The sequence below is a fragment of the Leucoraja erinacea genome, chromosome 8 (assembly GCF_028641065.1).
Source record: "Leucoraja erinacea ecotype New England chromosome 8, Leri_hhj_1, whole genome shotgun sequence".
Classification (NCBI taxonomy): Eukaryota; Metazoa; Chordata; class Chondrichthyes; order Rajiformes; family Rajidae; genus Leucoraja; species Leucoraja erinaceus.
The window spans coordinates 26,852,487-26,879,355 of record NC_073384.1 but is presented as its reverse complement, the minus strand read 5'-3'; the positions used below and the strand labels follow the sequence as shown (position 1 = coordinate 26,879,355).

The 26,869-nt window shown below is 40.4% G+C and overlaps 1 protein-coding gene across 1 annotated transcript; it reads left to right on the top strand.

Moving 5' to 3' along the window:
- Positions 1-1,511: 1,511 nt before the first annotated feature.
- On the top strand, positions 1,512-26,832 carry hnrnpua (heterogeneous nuclear ribonucleoprotein Ua). Its single transcript, XM_055639277.1, is given in 14 exon segments — positions 1,512-1,844; positions 1,846-2,350; positions 7,706-7,832; positions 7,922-7,995; positions 10,856-10,995; positions 11,297-11,396; positions 15,722-15,834; positions 16,186-16,449; positions 17,677-17,818; positions 20,871-21,152; positions 22,027-22,296; positions 23,846-24,051; positions 25,066-25,170; positions 26,486-26,832. Coding segments are annotated over 14 exon segments (2,622 nt in total). The 5' UTR covers positions 1,512-1,607; the 3' UTR covers positions 26,543-26,832.
- Positions 26,833-26,869: the final 37 nt, after the last annotated feature.

The following is a 26,869-nucleotide window of genomic DNA, read 5'->3' as shown; positions in this document are numbered from 1 at the left end:
ATTTGTTAAGCACCTTAAAAAACACCCAAAGCTGACCAAAGTGCTGTACAGAAAAAGAAAATAAGCAAGACATCATAAAACAGGCAGAACAGTACAGCTAACACGAGGCGCATAAATTACATACGAAAATCCAAACAATAGAATAAAAGACATAAAACACGAGTACGAACCACGCAGCAAAACCCAGAATAAGGAGCCTCTCAGAGGCAAAATATTGCTTTTGTACTAAGGTAGATAATGAGAAGCTTTTCCACTTAGCATTGGGCATAGAGAATGTCCACTCTGCCTGCTCTCGGGTGTTCTCCGAGTCTATGTGCCTGTGATGCCACTATAAACAAGATTTTCATTGGACCTGTGCCTCACCATACTTAAGGGGTCACTATTTAGTTACAGGCAGTCGAGGGCAGCCGTGGGCAATCTCCATCACTGACCGGGCATTTTGATTGACTCATTGGAGTTTTCAGGACCAAGGAAAACCGACCAGCAGGTAAATGCCTGCTAAACTTATATACTTCTTAAAAATGTCTCCACTCCATCTCCCCCCCCCCCCCAACCCTACCCCCCCACACACTCTCTAAAGGGCTTATTTTGCACTGTGAATTTGTGAATTTCAGACAGAGCTCCCCCGCTTTCCCTGGCGCCCGCCTTTGCGATGTATTTATGTGTGTGTGTGTGGTCGGTCGATCCAGCTCGCGGTTTCAACGCGAAGGTCGATCCAGCTCGAGGCTTTCCAGGCGAGTGCCTTCGAGCTTCAAGGTCAAAGACACTCTTCTTAACTCGCGGATTAGGTCGCCCTAGTGGGACAGCCCCTTAAGTTCACCACATGTACTCCAGAAGGCGATGCGTGGCAACAGTACGGGTCATGGGTCATGACCTCGACTGCCGTGCAACCTCCCTATACCCACTCACCTAATCCACCAGTAGAAGCCAATTAATATCAACAACAATTAATATCAACATAGCATCTGCTCAGTAACCCATCAGTTCAGTTTATTGTGAAGATAGGCACAAAAAGCTGAAGTAACTCAGCGGGACAGGCAACATCTCTGGAGAAAGGGAATGGGTGACGTTTCGGGGTCGAGACCCTTCTTCAGACTAGTTAGGGATAAGGTAAATTGTCACGTGTACCGAGGTACGATGAAAAGCTTTTGTTGCGTGCTAACTCGTCAGCAGAAAGACAATACATTGGTTAGCAACCATCGTGACCCAGTACTAATAGTAACAACTCAACAGTAATCCATTTCCAGCAGTAACAATGGCCAGTAATAATGCACCACTATCAGCCATTTAGTAACCTGCACAAGCCGCCATATGGTGATCACGCCATCACCAACAGACCCGCCAGCAGTAATTCCTATCCGCCACCAACACGAGTCACTCGGAAATCCAACAACTATTTGCCTCCGCTGTGAACCAGCAGCAGCTACATAAATCCATCACTTCACCAGCTCCCATTTAGTGACCGACTAGCGGTAGCAGCAGCAGCCCGCTGCGCGCACACCCTGAGATTTACGGTAACACGCTACTGAGCGTGCGCGGCGCCTCGAGGTGGGAGCGAGCGGGTCGGGTGGGATCGGAACCGCCAGCGCACGGAGGCCGGAGCAGCCATGAGCGACATCAACGTGAAGAAACTCAAAGTATCCGAGCTCAAAGATGAGCTGAAGCAGCGGGGCCTGAGCGTGCAGGGCCTGAAGGCTGAGCTGCAGGAGAGGCTGCAAGCTGCCCTTGACAACGAGACCGAGGAGACCGAGATGGAGACGGCGGGGCCGGGAGACGATGGGCCCGGGCCGCTGGAGACCGGGGAAAACGGTAAGGAGGAGGCGGCCCAGAGCTCCGCCTGCCCGGGAGGAGCTGCCCGATGAGGACGAGGAACAAGAACCGCTGTGCAAGGAGGCGCTGGGAGCCCGAGATGAGGACGAGGCGCTGGGCTTGAACGGCGCCCCTCCAGGGCACTTGGAAGCCTCTCGGCCTCTGGTCGAAGTCCAGGGCCTCGGAGAGTCCGGCCCACAGCAGCAACAGGCGGCGGCGGCTGAGCCCGCCCGTGGGGGAGGGGAGACTATCGACGACCAGTTCGAAGAGGAGGATGGAGTGGAGGAGGCAGAGAGCGCGGACTCGGAAGCCGAGCCCAAGACGGTGGAAAGCGAAAGTGGCCTAGGCGAGGAGGAGGAAGAGGAGGAGAACGGGATGGCCGAGGCCCCGGCCCACGCGGCGCCCGCCGGGCCCCAGCAGCAGGCGGGAAACGAAACAATGGAGCTCGGTCAGAGCGCGGAGGCCGAGCCAGAGCGGAGAGAGCCAGAGGTGCCGGCGCCGGCCCCCGAGCCGCAGCCGGCCATCCAGCAAAGCGGCAAAGGTGGGTCCGGCAAAGGCTGGAGCGAGGCCTCGCATTTAATCGTTCCCATCCCCGTGAGACGAGAGAGAGGGGGGGGGGGGGGGGGAAGAGAGAAGAGATGGGGGGGGGGGGGGGGAAGGGAGGGGGGGGGGATGAAGAAAGATGGGGGGGGGGGGGGGGGGGGTGAGATGCACCCTGTTTAAACGGTAGCTCCGGCCGTCATTTCCTGCGGGCGCCTCCATCGGGACCACGCAGCCGAGAGCGTGTGAGATCTGGCGGGAGGCTGCTCGCACCATCAAAGTCAAGGTTCGGTTATGGCGTGGGTGTCGATAGTGCCTTTGCGAAAGAAGCGCTACGATTATGACGGGCACGGAGGAGGGTCGTGAAGACGAGAGAAAATGGAGGAGAGGGTGGGCAAAACAGAAAGCAAAATGGAGTAACGTAGAGGAGAATGGAAACAAACGAGATGTGGGTGGGAAGGAGGAAAAGCGGCACGTGTGAACTTCAATAGTTTAGGATCTGCGACTGCTTTTTAACAAATAAACAGTTTCAATACACTGAAATATGAATGCCTATTAAGTCAAACGAGCCTTGTGTTCCCATGCGAGGATGAGCAAAAGTGGTTTATGTCGTATACTGGAAGCATGTCTTTAAGCGCGTCAATAGCAACTCCTTTGTAAAGATTTGTTCAACGCTAGCTAGCATCTTCCCTTTAGCTTGATTAAAAACGCACAAAGGCACTTCACTAGCGCTGTTAAACAAATAACGAACAGCATAAGAAAACGAGTAGGTGACTTAAGTCTCAGTAATTTTGTTTTAAGGAACTTCGTACTACAAAAATAAGAGGAATTGAGGCATGATTTTTATGAAAGGAATTCCCAAGTTTGTGATCTTAGTACTTTCTGATGAATTTGTTCAAAAAAGAGTGAGAAAGCAGCAGTGATTTTGGAAATATAAAGGGATAAGCTATGAGAGTAAGGAAGATTCAAACATGGGTTAGAATTTTCAAGTATAGTTTCTTAACTAGCAGTTATTGTGGAACCACAAGTAAAGGGGTGATGAGTGAATATAATGTTAGACTTGCCAAGAGCAGGAAGGCTAGTCAATTGGAGTTATGGCATGAATGAGCATTTCAGTGGCAGATGTGGCATTAATGGACGTGGAGGATGTGTGTATTTTGTCCAGACCTCGCCTTATGTTAAATAACATTGAGGGTGTAAATCTGTTTCTGTTTGCGGTGGTATCATGGGTAATGTTATTGGCATTTGCTTTGTTGTTACCTTTTCCCAGCTAACAATGATCTATTCTACATTTTCCTTGGTCTCAATCTCCTTTGTCCTGATTTCACACCTTGCACTTCCTTATCTATGTACTCCCTCCCCTGACATCAGTCTGAAGAAGGGTCTCGAAACGTCACCTATTCCTTCTCCAGAGATGCTTCCTGTCCCGCTGAGTTACTTGGGCATTTTGTGTCTACGGCTCAAACCATCGCCTGTAATTCCTTCATACACATTAAACCTGGGTGGTAATAGGTCGATACAGGTGACAAAAGCCTTTTATAGGCAGATGCATGAACCAGAAGGTGTGAGTTGAGGGGTTGTGAATTGTGTAGCTGGATGAAGGAATGTAGTTGGAAGGGAATGAGATTTGGGTGCGAGCCAGGTGGAATCTTGTGTAGGACTCAATGGGGGTGGGGAGGGGGGAAGAAGGGAGAGAGTTGTGTAGTTTCCTAAAATTGGAGAATCCTATGTTCATTCCCAAGTGGAATACGAAGTGTTTCTCCAGTTTGAGTGTGGCCTCGCTCTGGAAATGGAGGGCTTCCAGGACAGAAAGGCCAGTATAGTAATGGAATGAGGAATAAAATGGTTAGCAGGAAATCCAGCAAGCCTTGGTGGGACAAGTGTAAGTGTTTAGCGATATGGTTGCCAAGTCTACACTTGGTCTATGATAAACCTAATAAAGTCACCCCAAGCTTTCTTTGCTCCAGGGAAAATAAACAGTCCCAGGCTATCCAATTGCTGCTTATAACTTAAGGCATTCTGTCTGAATCTTTTCTGCGTCCTAACTAATAACATCCATCCTATACTGAGTGTCTCAGCTGATGAAGACAAATCACCATGTCTACTTTTGTTTTCACTCCCTGGGAACTCTGTACTTGTACATCAAGGTCTTGCTAATCAATGGCACTTCCATTCACTGTGCATGCCCTGGCTGGAATACATCCCAAAATATATGACTTTGCCCTCATTAAATTCTGTCAATCATTCCTTTGCCCACTTTCCCAGTTTATTTGGACAGAGCTCTTCACTGTCGTCTACAACCAATTTTGGTGACTTCTAACAAGTTTGCAGTCATGCTACCCACATTCAAATTATTAATATTCCTTCTGAAAAATAGAGAACACAGCACTAATCCCTGTGGTACCTCACTAGTCACAGGTCTCCAGTCTAAAAAGCAACCCTCTGCTACCAGCTCAGGCTTCTTACAACAAGATTTGATTTATTTGTAGGGATTTATGAATTTGCCACTCAGCAAATTCCTACCAGCTTCAAGTAACACCTGAATGAACTATTTAAATACTTATTTAAGACTATGTCATAGTAAATCTCACACTTATTGCAATAGTGATTTGCAGCCTGTTGTACCTCCTTTATGTTGCCAGGATTCAAATCACATTCTGTGAAACAAAGATAACTGTTGCAGAGCATTCTGCTAATGCACAAAGCCTTGTTCAATCTGGTCTATTTTCTGTGTTTGCGATATTTTAAATTGAGAAAAAAAAATCTTGTTTGATATATATGGGTGATCCAGATGTATTCCATACATTGACAAGTTTATGAGTGCCATTTAATTTGGGACGGATGCTGAACTTCAATTTTTAGTTGGTGGCTAATAAATGATCTGTTAAAATCGAATTAATTGTCCACATTCTCTCTTTGCAGTGGTTTCAATTAGGTTTATGTTTGGCATTTTTAACTTGCATTTAAATAGTGTTGTGATATGTGCTGTACACCTTCTGCAAAATATTTATAACTGCTTTAGTGCCTGACTAATACTGAACAGGCAGTTCCTTCCAAGTTTGGAAAAGCCTTGCATATTAATATCCAAAGACTATTTTCAGAGATGGCTTCCTATTTTAATCTCCCAATCCTATAACTGTTCTTTATGTACTGTAGAGCTTATCACTGGTCCACCAAAGAATACATAGAAAAGTGGAGGTGGTGTTGGATCCACTCATTTTGCTTTTAGATCCATTCAGTATGCTTTTATGGAAAACTCTTATTTTGCATGGCTGCGTTAATAATGTACATGTTGCTGGAATTGAGGCCTGGAAGAGTTGGTTTAATAATGCTGAACCCGTCACAGAAAGACACTGTAAATTATAGCAATAATATTCTTCCCATTAGTAACACTGTATTGAAGATTACAGTGAATTCAAATTATTTGTCAAATTAATTTGCCCACTTTCAAATGTTTGCAGATTTAGCAATATGTAAAACCTGTATTAAATTTGGCATCTAATTAAATGATGGAGTTCTTGTGCCAGAAATTAGTGAGGAGCATGGGCATCCTTATGGTCGAAATGAGCTTCGTAATTTTAGCTTGGGTGATCTTAGCTATTTGAACTATTTGACATCTACATCAGCAGAATGGAAGTGATAAACCTATCAGGATTTTTACTGTGGATAAATCTGTGAAGCGATTGGATGATGGTAACATTTCAAAAATGCTATTTAGAATGAGCTAATCACAAAAAATATATTCATTACAACATTTTTAAAAATAAGTGGTTTGAAAGTTGTTTCAATGGGCTGTACTGGATGTTTAGCTTATTGTTAGTTGTTTGAGTTCATTTGTGGTTACAATGTAATGTACTGGCGGCAAAGTTTATTTTATATGTAGAATATGGTTCAAAATGCTCATCAATTGTAGAAAAGTAATGTGATAACAGTGATCCAATTCTAATGTAATTTGGTGCTCTTTGTAGATATTTAGCTTGTGAAACTAAAACAAAAAAGCTTTTTTTCCCTACCTGTGTAATAATTTAGTTCATGAAAATACAATGAAATATCGAATAAATAAATGATTACATTGATTATAAAGTTAATACTCAAGTATTACAAATTAGATTAATTGTACGACATCAATACATTTCTGAACAATGCTCATTTGTAATCCAGACTTCTTCACTAATATTGTTGTTGTTCAATGACACTCAATTTCCGCTGCATGTTTGAGATAGCCAGTAGTTATCATCAGCGATTTCCCTCCTTCAAATAGAGCACTGCTTTTCATTTTTCTTCAACAAACCTACTAGAAGTTGGTAAATAGACAAAACCTCAGTTGTTTATGAAACCTTCCCATTGTAAAAGTTTGGGAGGGGTGGTGGCATTTACTGTTCGAGGTGACATGCAGAGAGCGATTACTTTAACTTGGCATCCTGTTTGGCATGAACATTGTGGACCAAAGGCCTGTTCTCGCAATGTACTGTTCTATATAATATTCTATGTAAGGATGTGGCGAGAATTGGGAGTAGGCATGCTGGTTCTTTAAGCCTGCTCTGCCATTCATTGAGTCATACGATATAGAAACAGGCCCTTTGGCCCAATTCATGTTGGCCAGGTTTTATAACTGGGCTACTCCCATTGGCCGGTTCTTGGGCCATATCCCTCAAACTTTCCTATCCATGTATCTCAATGTCTTTTGTATGTCACCATTGTACCCACCTCAACAGCTACGCTCTGATAATTCATTCCATATACGCACTCCCTTTTATTTGAAGAAATTGGTCCTAGGATTGCTTTCTCTTCTCACTTTCATAAAGATCATGGCTAATGTGCTACCTGGCTTTCATTTTCATGCACTTTATCCCCTGATTCCCTTAATATCTAGAAAGCTATTGATCTCTGTTTGGAATGATTTTTATGGCAGCCTCAACCATCTTGGGTTGAGAATTACAAAAAAACCTTTGAGTGAAGAAATTAGTTGTCATTTCAGTCCAGAATACAAGCTGCGTGTTTTGATACTGACCTCTGGTTCTAGACTCATCAGCCAAGGGAACCCCCTGTGAAAACCTACCCCGTCGAGTCCTCTAAGAACTAGTTTCTAAACGATGAAAAAACATTTGCTTTCCAGTTCCACTCTTCTAAATTTCCAATTTTATTCAGCTTTTACTTACAAGTTTGTTGCCTGGAAGAATTCTTCAATCGAATTGGCAATTGAGACTGCTAACGCAATGATTGACTAAATGCCAGGGGTCCTACAAAAGTCACCTAGATTTGAGAGGGGGAAAGTCTGCGGTGGGTGTCTTGTTTTACCACTGACCACAGAATTCAGGTTTTCATGATGTTGCAATTTGTAACTCCCTTTTTGTAGGCAGAGAAAGCCTGGTTGAACAGACAGCTGATAAGAGTAAAGAGCAAAATCGCAAAGGAATAAAGAGACCCCATGAAGATCACGGACGCGGTTACTATGAGTACATTGAAGAAAACAAATATCGGCGGTATATTTAATCATGTTTACAATTTTTAATCATTTTCTTCTGTTCTGTTAAATACAAATGTATTAATCATTAACTATGGCTTTTCCCAGGTCTAAATCTCCTCTGCCCCCTGTGGAAGAAGATGAGGAGGAGTTTGATGATACTGTAGTTGCTCTGGATACATGTGAGTGTTCTAAGAACATAGGAATTAGACACGGGAGTAGGCCATTTAGCTCTGCCACTTCACTGCACTAATCTCATATTCTTCATTTCCCTTTATGTACAACAATCCATTGACTCAGTTTTGAATTTGCTCAGCAATTTAGTGCATAGCCTTCTTGGGCTCTGTTCTGAATGGTCAACCCCTTGTTTTGACTGGCCGCTGCTTCTGTATATTCCAGCCAGGCACACATCATCTATCCAGCATTTATTCTGTCAAACCCAGTATGGGTTTTTTTTGGTTTTTCCTGTAAATTCACCTTTCACTTCTAAACCGAGTCAATTTGACGACAACATATTAATAGAGGCAGCTGGAACTGAGTTACCAATAATTGTGAACAATTGTTTTTTTCCAAAGAAATTGCTCCCAGTCCCACTATCAACAGCGCTTCCCACAATTATATTGCCGTACCATCGCCATGTTACCCAAAGTGACTGATTCACCAAGTGAACTGTTCTACAAGTGTTGTGAAATTTTACTTTGGGGGTTGCATTGTTTCAAGTTAATAATTGTCCTATTCCCCTCCATTTTACAAAATTTCCCAAAACTTGAACATTTTTTCACCCAGATTTCATGACTAGCTACCCATTTCTTGCAAATATCAGCAATGAATCTGCCTGCGATTAACATGTGCAATTCCTGCTTATCTAATTTTAAAATAATGTGCAGGTAGTTCTGCTATAACATGACAGTTGCATTCCCAGCAAACTTGGTGTTCGGGCTAGATTCGGACTTGCAATAACAAATTTATTTCCCCCCCCCCCCCCCCCCCCAAGGGTTTTAAAAAATAATAGCCTTATCAATAGAAAGAAGTTTGTTTTTATTTCTGCAAGATAAAAAATACTAAAGGCAGTGTATTACGTTGTTTAACAGAAAATTGTTGCAAAAGTGTCTGTAGAAGCCATTTGTCAATTTCATTGGCCACCTGCAGTTAAAGTAGCAGATGTGTTATGGTGCTTGATTTTTGCGGGGAGGTCACATGGAAACCGATTTCCCCCAGAATTTTTTTCCAAGAGCTTTTACTATTACCTGCATGTCAATTCCAAGAAAAACCTGAGCAGTTCTCGATCAATATCATTAATAAACAATTCGGCCCCCCAAATAATATTTCCTAATTCATTGCTTGCAGCATATCCAATTAGAATTATGGAAATATACTTTGTGGCAGAACTATCTTATGTTTTTGGAATGATTGAGGCTCTGACTCATTTTATAACCCTTGTTAGCTAGAGGTCTGGGGGGGGGGGGGGGGGAGCTATTTAACCCAGATGCTAATGGTGGGCTGGAACACAATGTTTTCAAGGGTAGTAGTAATAAACTCTAATTACATGTAGAAAGTCATGGTTAATTTGCATTTCATAGTAATGTATAATGGACTGATATCTGGAAAGTGGGATTATAATGGATAGCTTTTTTCCACTGGCATAGATCCTAGTCTGAAGAAGGGTCTCGACCCTTAAACATCACCCATTCCTTTTCTCCAGAGATGCTGCCTGTCCTGCCGAGTTACTCCAGCTTTTTGTGTCTATCTCTAAGTTCAGTAAATCTCTTTAGAATAAAAAAATATTATCATAAGTGAATGAATGCTAGGTGTTTAATTACATTACTGGCGTATTCGTAGTTCTCAAACCTAATCTTTAATGGACATTTGCTCTTTGGTAATTTCTCAATTTCTAACATGTCAAACAAAGTTCTAAAACTTATTCACTGGCCTACAATGTTTTGCCTTTATGACCCGGCAAATTCAGGAAAAAACGCACTTGTCACAGCTACAGTTGTCCCAGAATTATCTATAATTGCAGCAATCTGGAAGGCATTTCTTGTTTGGAGTTTAGCATTTGCTTTTTAAAATGTCAATATTATGTGAGAAGGGTCCGACCCCAAGCGTCACCTGCCAGCATTCCTCAAGCATTGTAATTTTTTTTAAAGTTTGTTTTCAAACTCTGATGTAGAATATACACAGTCAAGAATTCATAGATACCATGTAAATTGTTCAGATTTTGGAGAACACCACAGGCTGGGAAAATAAAAATAATTCAGCCTGTCGATTATTCTGGTTGAGGGAAAGGAAGGAGGTGACAAAATAAAGATTGCTGGTATTTTACGTGTGTTTTCCCTAAATGGTAGGAGTTGGATTATTAAAAAAAGACAAAATAGAGTTGGGTTGCGAGGCAGTGCATTGAAATTATGCATTTTGTATTCTAACATGTCCACCCTTGAACTGGTGACTTGGTGTAGTCAGTTTCCATTCTTATCTCATTTGTTTTGCATTAATTAAAAAGATTTATTGCAGCTAAGTAAATTATTTTCTGTTTGGTGGGGGTGCTTGTTCTTGTGACGTGGCTACTGGCTGAAAGTTAATATTTATCAATGTTTTAATATTATAATGTCAATGTGTGTAACCTTGGATGGAGGAGTAAATTAATGACAACCATCCTGCTGTACGAGTGCAAATAACTGGTGGAGACTGAGTTTTGTAAATATTCTGTCTGAGCTATTTAGTTGCTGAATGTTAGCTGTTGCCAAGATCCTAGCTGGTTACTCATCTATATGGTCTGTTGATTCTGTTATAAAATAAGTAGCATAACATTCTTTGGTACAATTCAATTTTATGTTTGTTTGTGCTTTTAGTTGCTTTACAGCATCTTTTTGATGATTCTCTACTGCGATTGGTTGTCTTAATTAATGTAATGCTTCCTCAGTTACTTTGAAAAATGTTCATGTTAAGTATGTGCATGTCTGCCGATGTGTACTAACAATGTATAGGGTTACTGCCATGTTGGGTGACGGATTAAAACACTAATGGGTATTGTATTTTTTCTAGATAATTGTGATTTGCACTTTAAGATCAATAGAGATCGTTTTGGCGCGATGCCACTGACTATGGAAGGTTTTGCCTACCTATGGGCTGGTGGAAGAGCTTCTTATGGAATTAATAAAGGCAAAGTCTGCTTTGAGATGAAGGTAAACATTTTTGGCATAATTCTGTGCCATTGTGGCGGCTCCTAAGGGTCGTGCCATTATACTGCCGAACCCCTCGGCACAGGAGTGGTGCAGTCCGGAGGCGGTCCTTAGCCGGAGGGTTTAAAAGGCAGGGTTTGGGTGCCATCTTTTCCTGGTTTCGTCTTCCCCATGAACCGGGAGGAATTAAAGTAAAGTGCTTCTCAAACTTCGGACTACTTGCCTCATTTTGAGACCCACGCACTACACCATTATTATTTTTTTAAACATGCAAAACAACAGTGATATTATCTTGTCTCAACAGGTTTCTGAGAAGATACCAGTTAAACATCTGCCAGCAGATCAGACTGACCCACACGAGGTGAGGGTTGGCTGGTCACTGGATTCCTACAGCATGTTACTTGGTGAGTTTATTGTCAGACTTTTACTTCTCTACAGTCCAGATCTTTTTCCATCCCCTTTCCCCAAGACTAAAAAGTTATCTGGACTCCCAAGTCTTTCTTGACGTCCTCTGAACGAGGGCTATATGTATATAGGTTGTTTGTTTATACTATTCTTGTAACAAATGTAAAGCACTTTGGCCAACGAGAATTGTTTTTTAAATGTGCTATATAAATAAATGTGACTTGACTTTCCCAATGTGAAATAACCAACAATTTATGTCTGGAAATGCTCTGTTGTCAGCAAGAATCGGTAGATGGAGAAACATTTTTTGGGTTATTGACTTTTTTGTTAGGATAATCTCTTCCGATTTCAAGCACTAGTATATTTTGCTTTTGGAGTGTCCTATGAAAATCTTATTTTCCTAGGCCGGCTGGGCATTGTCGCCCACTGGGTTACATGCTTTAGACTTGGCATGTGTTGTAATCTTGAGTTGATTATGCATAACTCATTTAATGGCGGTATATTAGAAAGAAAGACATTGTGAAGAATTTGTACCAACTGATTTGATAGTCATTTGGACTTTGAATAATTTAGTGGTTTATGAATTATTTTTTTTTAAGGTAGAATCGCTGGGCAGTCCACTAAAAGGGAATTACAGAACCTTATTATACATTTAGCAGTACAGTAGCACAGCTGGTAGTGCTGCATCTTCAAGGAGCCAGGCACCCAGTTTAGATCCAGACCTCTGGTGCCATCTGTGTGGGGTTTGCATGTTCACCCTATGACTGAGTTTCTTATGGGTGCTCTGGGTTCCTCCCACATCCCAAAGACGAGTGGGTTTGTCGATTAATCGACCTCTTTAAATTGTCCTTGGTGTGTAGAGGGCAAATGTGAATGCGTGAAACAGAACTGATAAGAAACATGGTCATCAAGGACTTGTATGCATCGATGTGATCGATGGTACATGGACTTGTAGACTGAAGAGCCTGTTCCATCCTGTCTCTTAAACTTAACATTGATTATAGGATTTTTCAGGGTTTTATTTTTAAACTCCAATATTAAGGATGAGCTGTATGATCTGTTAGATGTATCTCACATAAAATAAAATAATGCTGGAAATCAACAGGTCATAAACAAAGGCCATTTAAGAAAGTATAAAAGCTGTGTAAACCCGGGCAGTTTAAATCTATTTCAATGTTGAATTACAGCACAGAAATAGTTCTAGTTGAATATGAAGGTAGTGTTGCAAAAGCTACAATGATGGACAAAGTGCAAAATGTCCTGGTGTTGAGAAGGGTATTATTGTTCTTGAAATCTGTACGTTATTGATACTGCTGAGAATGATGTTTGCAGTTCAGTGGGTATCCTGATTGTACTGAAAAGTATAAGGTTCTCTTGCCAAATATCTAACATTCTCAGCTGCTTATAAAATAGGGCAAAGCCAGAGTCTCAAATTTGAAGAATATGAGGCAGGATACTTGTTTATGAGTTCTCATGCTAGTTTCCATTGAAACTGACATAAATAACACATAATTCTCCACACTGGCATCTCTTGGCTGAAGAAAATAAAATTATTTTTTTGGAGTTGTGCTAATTTTAGAGTAGAGTATTGCAGGTAATGTATCATCAGTGTATTTATTTTGTTTACAAGCAGTAATCAGATGAGAAGGATTGATTTTTGGTCGGCACTCGGGTATCGAATGTTAATAGCTGCTACTTGATCATTGTTCACTTAGTGGTGGGGAAACAAGTGACATTAAGTTTGAGTTTTCTTTGAGGTTTGAGTCTAGAATCCACTAGAAAATTAATACTTGGGTCGAGATGATTGTGTGCTTTTTGTTATGGATTACTTTGAGCTTTTCATTTTATACCCTGATAAATGTAAGTATCAACAGGGAAAGAAAATTAGAACTTGATTACTGTGCCAATATAAGAAAGGAGCGATGAAGGGGAAAAATAATGTTCTATTATCTCACCAATATAGATAATTTCACCAACTGACGTTTGGAAGTAGGTTTTTAAACCATGCTTAAATTTAATTCATTATTTATCACACAAATATACCATGATTCAAGACATTGTGTGAACTCGGCATTTTCTGTCGGCGATTGGATTTGTATGAACTACAAAAATCAGCTAAGCTTTTAAATTAATGCCATCCGTAAGAAAAATATGCCTCAATGTGTGATTTTTAATATTAACTAGACCAAGCGCAGACCCGTTGGGTCTGCTCCCCCAACGCAGCCGTTCCCTACCGTAGCCCCCACGGGAGACGTCCTCCAACTAAAGCCGTTCCCGAACATAAGATTCCAGCACTCAGCAGTGCAGCTGTTTTTAAATGGCATTTTTGAGGCGGGCGCCAGCAGCCGTTATGGTCGCTGGCCAGCAGGAGGCGACAAAATGGGGGGGGGCCCGGGGTGGGGGGGGGGGGGGGGGGGGGGATTTAATTAAAAATGTGTACAAAACGCAACAAAATTTAATCAGGAGTGGATACTTGGAATGAAAAGTGTACCGTAATGGAAAAAAATCTCGGCGTTTCTGCTTCTGGTGTTGGCGTAGCAACGAATCAAAGGCTGGCACCCAAAAGTCAGGCAGAAACACACACACACACTTTTAATATTATATAGATTTCAGTAAACCTTGGTAGGAAGATGTTTGCAATATTTTGGAATATTAAAATGTCTCTACATTACACCATGCACCATGATTTTTCTGTTCTAATCTGTTTTTATTCCTTTGTCCATACATTTGAGAGTTCTTTTCTGTTGTGTTCCTCATTTTCTCAGCAAATCCTGTAATTTCACCTTTAATGGCGTTTGATCCAGAAAATCTGCTGCTTCTCATTTCACACTAGAGTCAGTGATACGGTGTGGAAACGGGCCCTTCGGACCAACTTTCCCACAGCGGCAAACGTATTCCAGCTGCACTAGCCTGACCTCCTGCGTTTGGTCCACATCCCTCCAAACTTGTCCTATCCATGTACTTGCCTAACTATTTCTTAAATGATGGGATAGTCCTACCCTCAACTACTTTCTCTGGCAGTTTGTTCCCTGCACCCACCATCCTTTGTGTGAAAAAGGTACCCCTCAGATTCCTATTAAATCTTTTCACCTTAAACCCATGTCCTCTGGTCCTTGTTTCACTTATCTGGGCAAGAGTTTCTGTGCATCTTCCTGATCTATTCCTCATCATTTTATACACCTCTTAAGATCATTCCTCATCTTCCTGTGCTCCAAAGAATAGTCCCAGCCTACTCAACCTCTCCCTATAGCTCAGACCCCCTAGTCCTGGCAACATCCTCTTAAATCTTATCTGTACCTTTCCAGCTTGACAACATCTTTTCAATAACATGGTGCCCAGAACTGAACACAATACTTTAAATGTGGCCATACCAATGTCTTGTGCAACTGCAACATGTCCTTCCAACTTCTATACTCAATACTCTGACAAAGGCCAATGTGCCAAAAGCCCTTTTGGCCACCCCATCTACCTGCGACTCCACCTTCAAAGAACCATGCACCTACACTCCTAGATACCTCTGCTCTGCAACGCTCCCCAGAGCTCTACCATTCGTTATGTAGGTCATGCCTATGTTAGACTTCCCATAATGCAACACCTCACATTATCTGTGTTAAATTCCATCTGAGAAATTAATACTGATGAACTAATAGATTCCAATTTCCAGTGCTTTTTTAAATCTTATTTTCTTTCTTGGATTATCCTTCATGCACATTGCTTGCTTTTCTTCCAAACATAACACTGGAGGAATCGCCTCTATAAAATTCAGTACTCCAGAAATTCTGGCTAGTATTTAAGTATTACATAATTACTGTAGGGTTCATTGTCATTAGAACTTGTCAATTTCTGTTTTATAAGCACTTTGGCCATTCTTTACACAATGCATCCATGTTCAGTATGCATGATAATGTAGCTTTATCCAACAGTTGGAACCAAGTATTTCTGGCCTAATGTACTGTAGTGAAAACAGAATGTTTAGACGGCAAAGAACAATATCCCTGTCTACTTCACAAACTACCATCCTGTTAATCTCAATTTATAGAGAATCTGATTATCATTATTGGATCTAGAAACATGGGCCATGTATACTTTTATCTTGAACTCATAGTACCTAGTCATTGCATTTCTAATCTTGTTTCATTTATAATGTGATTTTGGGTAAATTCTAGTGATTACAACCAAAATGTATACCTGACTTTTCATCTTTGAATACTTAGTGGTTAACTATTTCAATTGTGGCCATTTTTTCCCTTCCATTTTCCCTCTGTTTTACATACATAACATTGATTGCTCATGGGATTTAAATCATAAACACCTTTTTCTTCAGGGCAAGAAGAGCTTTCCATTGGGTACTCTGGAAATGGAGCAAAATGTTCGAATTGCAAATCTGAAGAATATGGTGAAAAGTTTGGAGAGAATGATGTGATTGGCTGTTTTATTGTAAGTTAATATTTTGGGGAACCTTGGAATAGATTCTAATTTACATTATTCCACCCACTTTCTGCGTTTTCAAATTTTAAAATGCATAGAAATAGCATTGAATTTACTGAAAGGAATGACAGTTGAGATCGATACGACATGCTGCTATTTTAATACAATCCTTGTACAGGTGATTGAAGTAAGTTTTCAGTTCAAAATTTTGCATCATGATCTCATGGCACAATGGTATAAAGTAATGGTATTAGTGTTCTTGCCGCAGTAGCTACTAAATACGTCTGAACTAAGGCTGTAATGGGGATTTTTCTTTGCAGGAAATTCTGCAAACTCCCTCAATCTTTTGTTTTGTTACAGAACTTTGATGCCGATGAAGTAGAAGTCTCTTACTCCAAGAATGGACAGGATCTGGGTGTTGCATTTAAGATTGGGAAAGACTGTCTCGCTGACAGAGCTTTATTTCCACATGTTCTCTGCCATAATTGTGCAGTGGAGTTTAATTTTGGACAGATGGAGACTCCATACTTTCCTATACCTGAAGACTTCATTTTCATCCAGCAAGTCCCATTAGAGGAGCGTGTACGAGGGCCAAAGGGCCCGAATACCAAAGGAGAATGTGAGGCAAGTGTGATATTTTTAAAACGTGAAAAGGAACATCTGACTTGGGTACATTGAACCCCTTCTGAAAATTTGGACCTTCTCTGTACCTTGGTTCCATCTGTTCCAAGTTTACTTGCATAAGAAAGAAGACATTTATTATTTTTTAATATTTGAAGTAGAAGATCTAAATGTCATTGAGATTTCATTCCCAATTTCAATTCATTTACATTTTGTTTTACTGTTCTTATCTTGCTCCAAATGTGTCTTCCACCCAGTGTGGGGAAAAGTAATTGGGCTTCCAGTCCTTTGAATAGTGCTGTTTAGTATGATTTTTCTTCTCTTTTGATCTAGTGCTTGCACAAAGACATTGTGTGACATAAAAAACGTGATAGAAACATAGAAAATAGGTGCAGGAATAGGCCATTCGGCCCTTCAAGCCTGCACCGCCATTCAATATGTTCATGGCTGATCATCCAACTCAGTATCCTGTACCTGCCTTCTCTCCATACCCCCTGATCCCTTTAGCCACAAGGGCCACCACATCTAACTCCCTCTTAAATATAGCCAATGAACTGGCCTCAACTACCTTCTGTGGCAGAGAGTTCCAGAGATTCACCACTCTCTGTGTGAAAAATGTTTTTCTCATCAGTCAGTAAAAAGCTTTTCAGTCCTTATCCTTAAACTGTGGCCCTTGTTCTGGACTTCCCCAACCATCGCCGGTCGACTATACTGTCCTTCCTGCATCTAGAACTGTCCAACCCACCCCTTTAAGACGAGTGATGTTGCCAGTTCTTCTAAAAAAGGATTCTTCCTGATCTCGGTCCAAACCACTTAAGATTTTGTTACGCTAAGGCACCCTCTATTTCCTAAATTTGAGAGTATAAACCAAGTTAGCCAGGGTCTTTCTTCATAAAGGGCTGTCCTGACATCCCAGGATCATCTGGTGAATCCTATCTGGTGCACGCTTTCTTGCTCCCTCTTGGCAGTAATGTCCTTACTCAGATTAGGAGACCAAAACTGTACACAATACTCCAGGTGTGGTCTCACCAACCAATACCCTGTACAACTGCAGTAGAACCTCCCTGCTCCTATACTCAAATCCTTTTGCTATGAATGCTAACATACCATTTGATATTTGAATTACAAAAACAAATCAATATTAACTCTTTAAATTAGCGATTAGTGTCTGGTTCAAAAGAGGTCATTTGAATTGGTCTGTAGTAATGTTTCTTGCTTGGTTTGTTTCAGGTTTTGATGATGGTTGGCTTACCTGGCAGTGGAAAATCAGTGTGGGTTTCGAAGCAGTCAGCAGAATATCCAGGAAAATACAATATTTTGGGGACAAACAACATCATGGATATTATGAAGGTTAGATATTTGTGAAAAAAATGTCTTTCTTGGTAGGGCATACAAATAAAAAACAAGATGAATTGGCATAAATATAAACTTTTCTGACCCCCCCCCCCACCCCCAAAAGGACAATATTTATTGGGCTTTTTGTTGTGTGGATGCATCCTGATAGAAATGTGTACAAATTTTCCGTTGTGATTTTAAATTGTGCGTTTATTCCACTGTTATTAAAACTCAAGTCAAAAACAACTCTCAGACATTACGTATTAAAACCATTTCCAACAGTAATGCAATTACACACTGAGGCAAGCAGACGGTGGTGTGAAACAAATTTCCTGGCTTTCTCTTCCATTTAATCTTTTATTAAAACCGTCTACACATTAAGGCATTTTATAAAGTTGAGAAAAATGGAAATAGACCATTCTATTGCAAATTTGGATGCTTTGGGTTAGGTATTGTTACACAAACTACCTGACTCGTGGCTGAGCATTGCCCTTCGTTGTGCGCGGATTTGGCGCTGTTTTGCGGGTTAGATTCCTTCCTTACGTCTGGCTAGTGGAAACTCAACGTGTTCGATTAATCATTTTTACGGCGGCTGTAGGACCGGACAATATCGAGGAAAATACTTCATTGGCTAGGACCAGCAGTGGTTACGGCAATTGCAGCAGATGAATACCGCAGGTGCGATCCTTCTGAAATTCGTCTGTTAACTTGGTCGGCACGTCGCAAAAGGATACTGTATCTCACAGGTTTACGATGGGGGGGTAGAAAATGGGGGTCTCAATACTAACGATAAAACCTGGGCAACGCTGCAAGCTCAAGGCGAAAGATGAGGTTCGCAAAAGGTATTTTGGGTTTGATGCCACCTTGTTATTAATATTTTATAGTAGTTGTAGTATAAAATCCACTTATTACCACTCGCAACCTCTCCTTCGTCGAGGCCTTTATTAAAGACTGTTAATGAAAAGACAACATTTAAGGTATGTACGTCGACTATTATTTACGCCAGGGTCGCATCGGGGCACATTAAACCCAGCACACTGAATATAGCAAGTTCTTCATCTGACATGTAGTTCAAGTAGGTTCATTGGGTGGTTCACTTCTAAACTTTTTACTTCGGAATCCCCGGCTTCTTTTCTTGTACTTGATTCACTTTGGGCACAAATCAGCGGTGCAAAATGAACGTTCAAATTCGACTTGCAAGAAGGTGCCTGTCCTTATAACGCCCAACTCACGAAAATGTTAATGATTTACACTTTCCTATTTACTGTTATTTGCATGTATAAAGGAGCCAGATCCATTTGTGCCAATAATATCTGGAATGCAATTGGTGTCTCCTTTAACAAATCCTGAGTGCTATCTGATTTGGGTCGACGTGAGGGATGTTTATTATATTTGATGGGTTTGTTAATCTCGCTACTTTGGGTTTTTCTACTGACTGCTATAATTATTATTGATTACGATCGGCGGCTATAGTGAGGTGTGCAAATACTCAGGAATCTGGTAAAAAGTTTATCGATATCCTTTTATAGGAAGCTTAACTAATTTTATTTCTAGTTATGTTTTAATGTTTCAGGAAACACCTATGGGGCTAGATTTCTATCTTATTTACAGACTATGCTGTCGGCTTTTTTTTTAATTTTTATAGAAATCTTAGGGTATTAGTTTCTTATCCCCTTCTAATCTATTACGTCAGTATTTTAAATTTTGGCTCATAACGTTGTTTTATTTCAGTCCCAGAGATAGGTAAAAATTGCAATTAAGGGTATGTGCCTTATTTTACATTAAATGGGTTTGAAATTTGATCATAACTCTTTTTTATAACTTAGTTTTCTGTTTGATCTTCGCGCGATATGAAAATTTGGGATAAAATCCCGACAGGGGTTTGATGTTACTTTAGATCTGAAAGCTTTTGATCCACATGCGCATTGTGTAGTTTCGAAAGGTGCGGCTATTCACAGTAAATCATGAAATCGTATAAAATTTTTAAATTGACTTTGACTTTTCTAAGGATAATCGAACACTAATTCTTTCCATTTATTTAAATAAGTAAATATTATCTAGCCATCATCGTGTTTATTGGGAAAGATTTTGCAATTAAAGTTTTGCTTTGGGCTAAAAGAAAAATCATTTCATTGATAAGAGATGGTTTTAAATCTAGTATTATGGTCTTTAGCTAGATTAAAGCATGTGTTTAGCTTTGTTTCGAGGTTTTGGTTGGATTATTTAAGCGGGCTCAGTAATAGTTACCGATCTAGGATAATTAAACACGTTAGGAATCTGCAATTTTTTAAGCTAACAACATGGGCTGTTCTGAGCACTGTTTATTGTATTTTAGCTGCTGCGCATAGAATATGCGTCCGAGTATGAAAATGGGCCCATTCTTCTATTTTCCAGGTATGTGAATTAATTGTATCGGTTTTGTTATCTTTCTCATTTACTGCAGTAGTTATTATTTAAATCTCAAAATTGTTGTACTTTCTTAGGATGGTGCTAAACAACAGATGCCTATAGTGTTTATGATTGAGAGGGATGGGGATTGGATTAGATGGCAGCATATGTAATATCAAGATTCTTAGAGTATAGTTTTTGTTATGATAAGAAAAGTATCACAGAACAGGTAAGGGGGCAAACTCCTAAAGATCTAAACCTGTTTTAGATGTGTCAGCGTTCTTCAGGGAAGAAAGCACGAGAAGAGAAAACGGCTGAGTATAATTATTTACATTTCATAGCCATTTTTACCAATTATATGCTAAGAAGCTAGTCTATTTTCTCTTTCTTTTATTTTTGTATTCTCTTGAATTCATTCTCTATCTAGTGAAAAATAAACAAACTGACCAGCTTATTAACTGCAGTCTATGGTTGGACCAAAACATTAGATCGAAAGATCGAGGGATTCTAATGTGGAACCCCAGAATGTATGGTTAGAGAATAGTGTAGTTGAGAAAAACTTAAACCTGATGCAAGGCAGAGGTCCTTGAGTTGTTTATGTCTCGAAGCAAAAAAAACAGTTTATTGAGATCGTTTCTCTTTAAGTAGCCATCGCTCTTTGGGATCTTTTATGGTGTGGTAGTGGCTTCTCCACAGTGCAGATGAGAAGCCGACAAATAGATGTGATGCTGTTGGAAGAATGCAGGCTTCCCGTCTTAGCTTGTTGAGAATAGTCCGGGGTTCAATTTGAAACAATTCTAATTTTCTTGTGTAGACAAATGTGTGTGCAGCTGCACAGAGAAGAAAGATGTGCCTGTTCGCAGGCTTCCAGCGTAAAGCGGTTGTCATTTGTCCATCAGATGAAGAATATAAGGAGCGTTCAAAGAAGAAAGCAGAGGAAGAGGGAAAGGATGTCCCAGAACATGCTGTTCTGAAAATGAAAGGTGTAGATCCAATTTGAGTGCAATTCTGGTCATGCCTTGATCAGTTTTACTTTGGGAGCTAGAACACCTGGTTCGTTGAATGCACTGTAGTGATACAAACAGTTGCCCTTAGCAATTATTTGGTTTCAGATTGATTTGACGTGTTTTACTTCGATAAACGTAAAATATGTGCCCTTTTTTTAAAATAAATTTAGTTTGAACTGTAGTTAGAACCAATTTCTCTTGCCATGCAGTTTCTCAAAATAGATTTTCCTGTATGGTTTTGATCTTGTAATTATTTTATGAGCTAGTCTACCATTATTTAAATCTTTGGTGTAATTCAAGCACTTTATTTATTTATTTTTATTTTAAAGTTATTTTGTAATTGAGCTCTTGAGGTGCAGTCAGGATTGAAATGGAAGGCTGCTTTCCAGATAGACAAGTTGCAGCAAATAACCATGTTGCTGTGGAGAATATAGATTGTGGCTATTTTAACTTTGCCACATCTGACATTGGTCAATAATGGTGCTGGAGTGCCTTTTGCACCTCCTCGCACCATATTTCTTGCTGCTGTTCAGTGGCCTCTGCTGAAGAAAGCATGCATGTGGACAATGGGTGAGTATAGAGCTCAGCTGTGATGTTTCCCCATAGTTGAGCAGCCTATTTACACTCTGTCTCACTGGAAGTAATAAAAAAATGGCAAGGGACAACTAGTGCCATGGACTTGCTCTCCAGCATGAGTCCGATTGCAGGAAATGTGTGATTTTGTTATAAAGCATGTTGTAGCTGCAATACTCTGTTCTTTTGAACCCTTTGTGGATATGCAGGCAGAATATATATTGGAGATAATTCCATTGACATTTAGATTCTTAATGTTATTGGCCTGTTTATCAAGGTATCTTTGCACTACCTGAAGTGGGTGACTTTCTGGACGAGGTGAGCCACGCTGAACTGCAGAAGGAAGATGCTCAGAAATTGCTTGAGACGTACAAGGAAGAAAGTAAGGCAGCTCTTCCACCTGAGAAAAAGCCCAACACTAATGCTGGGAAGAGAGCAATGAATCGGGGGCGGAATGGTCAACGAGGTGGAATGAACCAGTACAATAGAGGAGGTCAGAGAGGGGGACGTGGTGGATATCAGAACCGTGGTGGCAATTACCGAGGAGGTATGGACATTCTATGCTGTACATTAAGCATCAATTTTATCTGTGTACATTTAAATCCTTCACAGCAAACCACAAGATTGTACAGAAGAAAATAAGGAAGAGTTTTATTTTGTGTATTTAGTTTGCTCTGATATCCTGTAGTGGGTTGTATAAGTGATTGTAATTTTAACGTGAGCCTTGATGACAAAATAAAAAGCGTGTGTACATTGCAGTCAATACTAGTGTTGCTGTTAACTGATGCTCCCATGCATTTGTGCAGGAGTTGCTGGATATGGAACAGGAATATAGTTGGTATGTGTAGGAAGGAACTGCAGATGATAGTTTAAACCAAAGATAGACACAAAGTGCTGGAGTAACTCGGCAGGTCGGGCAATGTCTGGAGAGAAGGAATGGGTGACAGTTCGGTTCAAGACCCTTCTTCAGACTGAGTTGGGAGAAAGGGAAACGAGAGATGTAGACGGTGTTGAGATATAAAATGAAAAGATAGGCAAAAAAGTAACGGTGATGAAGGAACTTAGCTGTTTGCTAGGTGAGAACAAGAAGCTAGTGCGACTTGGGTGGGGGATGGATGGAGAGAGAGAATGCAGGGGTTACTTAAAGTTAGAAATCAATATCCAGCAGGTCTAGAACCTTCTTCAGACCATCAGTCTGAAGAAGGGTCTCGATCCGAAACGTCACCCATTCCTTCTCCCCATAGCTGCTGCCTCACCCGCTGAATTACTCCAGCAGTTTGTGTCTACCATCGATGTTATCTGGCATCTGCAGTTCTTTCTTACACAGTCAATATTCATACCACTGGGTTGTCAGCTGCCCAAGCGAAAACAGCATCTCATATTTTAATTGGGCGGCTACAACCCAGTGGTGTGAATATTGAATCCTCCCAGAGGTCACCTGTGTTACCAAGGCAGGATAAGACGGCAGGGGCTCTGGAACTCCGGAGATGGCAGATCCGTTCTCATAGCTAACTTAAGAGGTGTCGACAGGCTAGCATCTTGGCAACTGAGACGGACTGTTCCGGTACCGTTGGACTCCTCTTAAGGGGTTGGACAGGCTAGATGCAGGAAGATTGTTCCCGATGTTGGGGAAGTCCAGAACAAAGGGTCATAGTTTAAGGATAAGGGGGAAATCTTTTAGGACCGAGATGAGGAAAACTTTTTTTACACAGAGTGGTGAATCTCTGGAATTCTCTGCCGCAGAAGGTAGTTGAGGCCAGTTCATTGGCTATATTTAAGAGGGAGTTAAATGTGGCCCTTGCGGCTAATGGGATCAGGGGGTATGGAGAGAAGGCAGGAACAGGATACTGAGTTGGATGATCAGCCATGATCATATTGAATGGCGGTGCAGGCTCGAAGGGCCGAATGGCCTACTCCTGCACCTATTTTCTATGTTTCTTGGATCCCATGGCCTCTTTTGGTCCAGCAAAACATCATCTGGAAAGGCTCTGGAACCAAGGGTGCCTGAAAATCTTGGTGAACATGTAATAATTTTCTTTTTCAGCTATTCATTTAAAGCATTCATTTGATAGTCTGAATACTCTGCTTTTTCACAGGTTCAAACCGTGGCCAGTTTAATAGAAGAGGAAATCAGCAAAATCATGCTTATCCTCAAAACCAGCGCTTCACTCCCATGGTAGCCTACACCAGGGGTGGTTTCATTGATAGGGGCTCCTTCAGCGGCAGTGGTGGTTCTTATAACCACAGGGTTCAAGCAGACAACCACGGGGGTTCAGGCAACAACCGAGGTGGCTATGGACAGGTATGTGTATAATTCATTTGTCCCCTAAAGAAATCCTGTCTGGTTATAGATTACCTTTACAACTTGTTCTAATCAAGATTTTAATTTGTAAACCATAAGTCTTGCCTTTATGCATGTACCTATAGGGTAGAAACATTTAAAAATCTGATGACTAAGTAATCTTAGCCAAACTGAAAACTTTTCGCACCAACCACTTAAATTTCTTTAAATTCCCCTTTTCAGCATTTGTCTTTCTCTTTGCCCTTTTATCGTAAATTATCAAAAGCTAGAAATTATAACTTTTACTGTTGGAAATGTATTGAAAGCTCAGCCCACTTATTGGCATCCCAGTTGTGTTTCATTCTTGGTAGTTGGTCTTCACAATCAGTGATGCCTCATGCTGTCATGCTTAAAAGGAATAAAGCTATTCTCTTAATACCCAGATCTATTGCTCTCAGTTTTGTATGCAGAAAACCTATAATTATGCCTGCAGAGCTCTCCATGGTAGAGAATTATTTAAAGGAATCAGTGGATATGTGAAAATCAGTTTGAGGTAGATCAATCATGATTTTGTTAATTGGTGGATGTCTTGAAGGGTTGTGTTGCCTAATTTGAAGAAGTGTCATTGAAGTTTATGACACTTCTATTTCTCGAGGACATGTAAAAAAAATTAGATTAGATTGGAAAACCCTTCTTTGCTATCATAAAATTGATTTATCAATTACTGTCAATGCTTCAGTTGAATACAGAAATTGTTGTTCACTATTGCTTTTGTAACAAATTTATACATGCGTTTTTCGAGTGGAGACTCCTTGTACAGTACCAGGGAAAATCTGCTATTGATGCTGCTTGCTCTTTTGAATCAAAATGTGTTTTCATTATTGCAGGTAGCTGGAAAATTTCAAGCAGTGCAGCCAAGTGTTGAGAATGAGGATTTAAAATGGTGCAATACGTTTTTGGAAATAGTTAGCAATGTAAACATGTCCAGGGAGTAAGTGCTCTATCTCTTGACTGAAATCTATTATTTCACCACAGAATTTCAGGGGCCGGGGAAATCGTGGGTACAACCAAGGCTACAGAAATGAAAACTACAACCTAAGTCAGGGCTACAAACAGAACTGGAACCGTCAGCAGCAGGCGGTAAGTAACTGGGCACCAGAGTGCGACACCAGATGTTTGCCAGAAAGTCCTTTCAGTCTTGGTGACAAAACTCCATTGATGGATCTTCCTGTAGTGTCATATTAAATCTTTGCATGTGTGAGTTTTGCTTGATTTGGTTCTTGATCAGAAATGTTAATTTAAAGCACATTTTATGCTTATTCAAACTTCCTTTTAAACTTTTAAAAAGGCAGTGATTCTTAAACTGCTGAGAATGAGCACTGAAAGTTATGACTAGTATTACAGTTGATTTAAAATAATAGTTGCATAATTATTAAAGACGCAGAAGAACTTGAGGCAGTTTAGAGTGGAAGGTTGAGTGAGTAAAAGGAGGTTGTACCTTCCTGGCTGCAGGATTTGAAATGAAACAACATTTTGGAAGTACTCCGTAGGTTCCACTATTTCCCCCGAGAGAAAAATGTTAATATTCCAAGCCGATGACTAGTGTTTCCAGCATTTTTTAATTTTGTTTTCTGCAGATTCCCAGTATTTGGGGTTATTGCTTTGAGAGTATGGTCTTTACAGTTGGTTCAATGAGATGAGCATCTCTTGGAGGGGACAATGTACAAGACCAACAGTTTCACACTGGGCTCATTTTGTCAATAACATGAATAAAATATTTAGTTGTTGCTGAAAATCGGAACACAAAACTCTCAGCTGACTATTCAGCGCAGCCCTGAGCAAGTCCACTCCATACATGTCATTAAATCAGAAAGTGTTTGCTCTATTAAGGTAGATGCAAGAGCTTTCTTGGCATAATTTTGAAGAGAAGTAGTGAGTTCTCCTTGGAGTTCTGGCCAATATTTATTCCTCCAATCAAACATAAACAGATTGTTATTGGTGCAGGGTGTCTAATTTGCCTGTCAAATTTATTGTATTATAATAATGTGCTTAATCTTGTTAGTTAATATAGAACATGTTGCATCCTTAAATTAAGAGGCATTTGTGTAAATACAGGTCAATTCTAGTGTATGCTACTAAACAGAATAAAGGATAGATGTCATGTTTTTGATTTGTTATCCACTTCTAGCCACAGAGAGTCCTTAGGACAGTATGCATATAATGTAACAAATTCTTTCCAGTATACCATTGCATGCCTATTTGTAAAGAACCTTATCTTCCCCTGTGCCTCAAAACATTTAATACAAGTTCCATTGTTTTTGCTCATCGTAGACCAATGATGGGATAAGTGATCCAGCCAAGTTGTTTTTAATAGCATTGAACTTTCCAATATTTTTATTTTAAGTATAATTCTTGCGATTTTTATGATATTCATGTAGTTCATTTTTTCTTGCAGCGACTTCAGCAGTTCTGGAGCCAGTACAGCAATCAGTATAACAAAGACTACTACTAGGATCTGCAGAGAGTGATCCAACAACTGTTTCACTGCAGCTGTAACTTCAACCAAGAGATGTCAACTTTTTTAATCTTGATTTTTAAACATTCCAAAACAAAGTGCCTGCAGGTCGTATTTGGAAGCTTTATCGATTAATTGATTTTTAAGTGTCTTTTATTTTTTTACATTTTAATTGTAATGTTTAGGTGGAATGTGGTGAACCTCCAATTTCTAGAGGATGAAAACATTTTCAGTTTCTGCATTTTTTTTCTGTAAAATTTTATCAAATAAAACCCCCCTGAACTTGTGCTTTGTGTGTCACTATTGTTCCTGTTTATTCTGTTT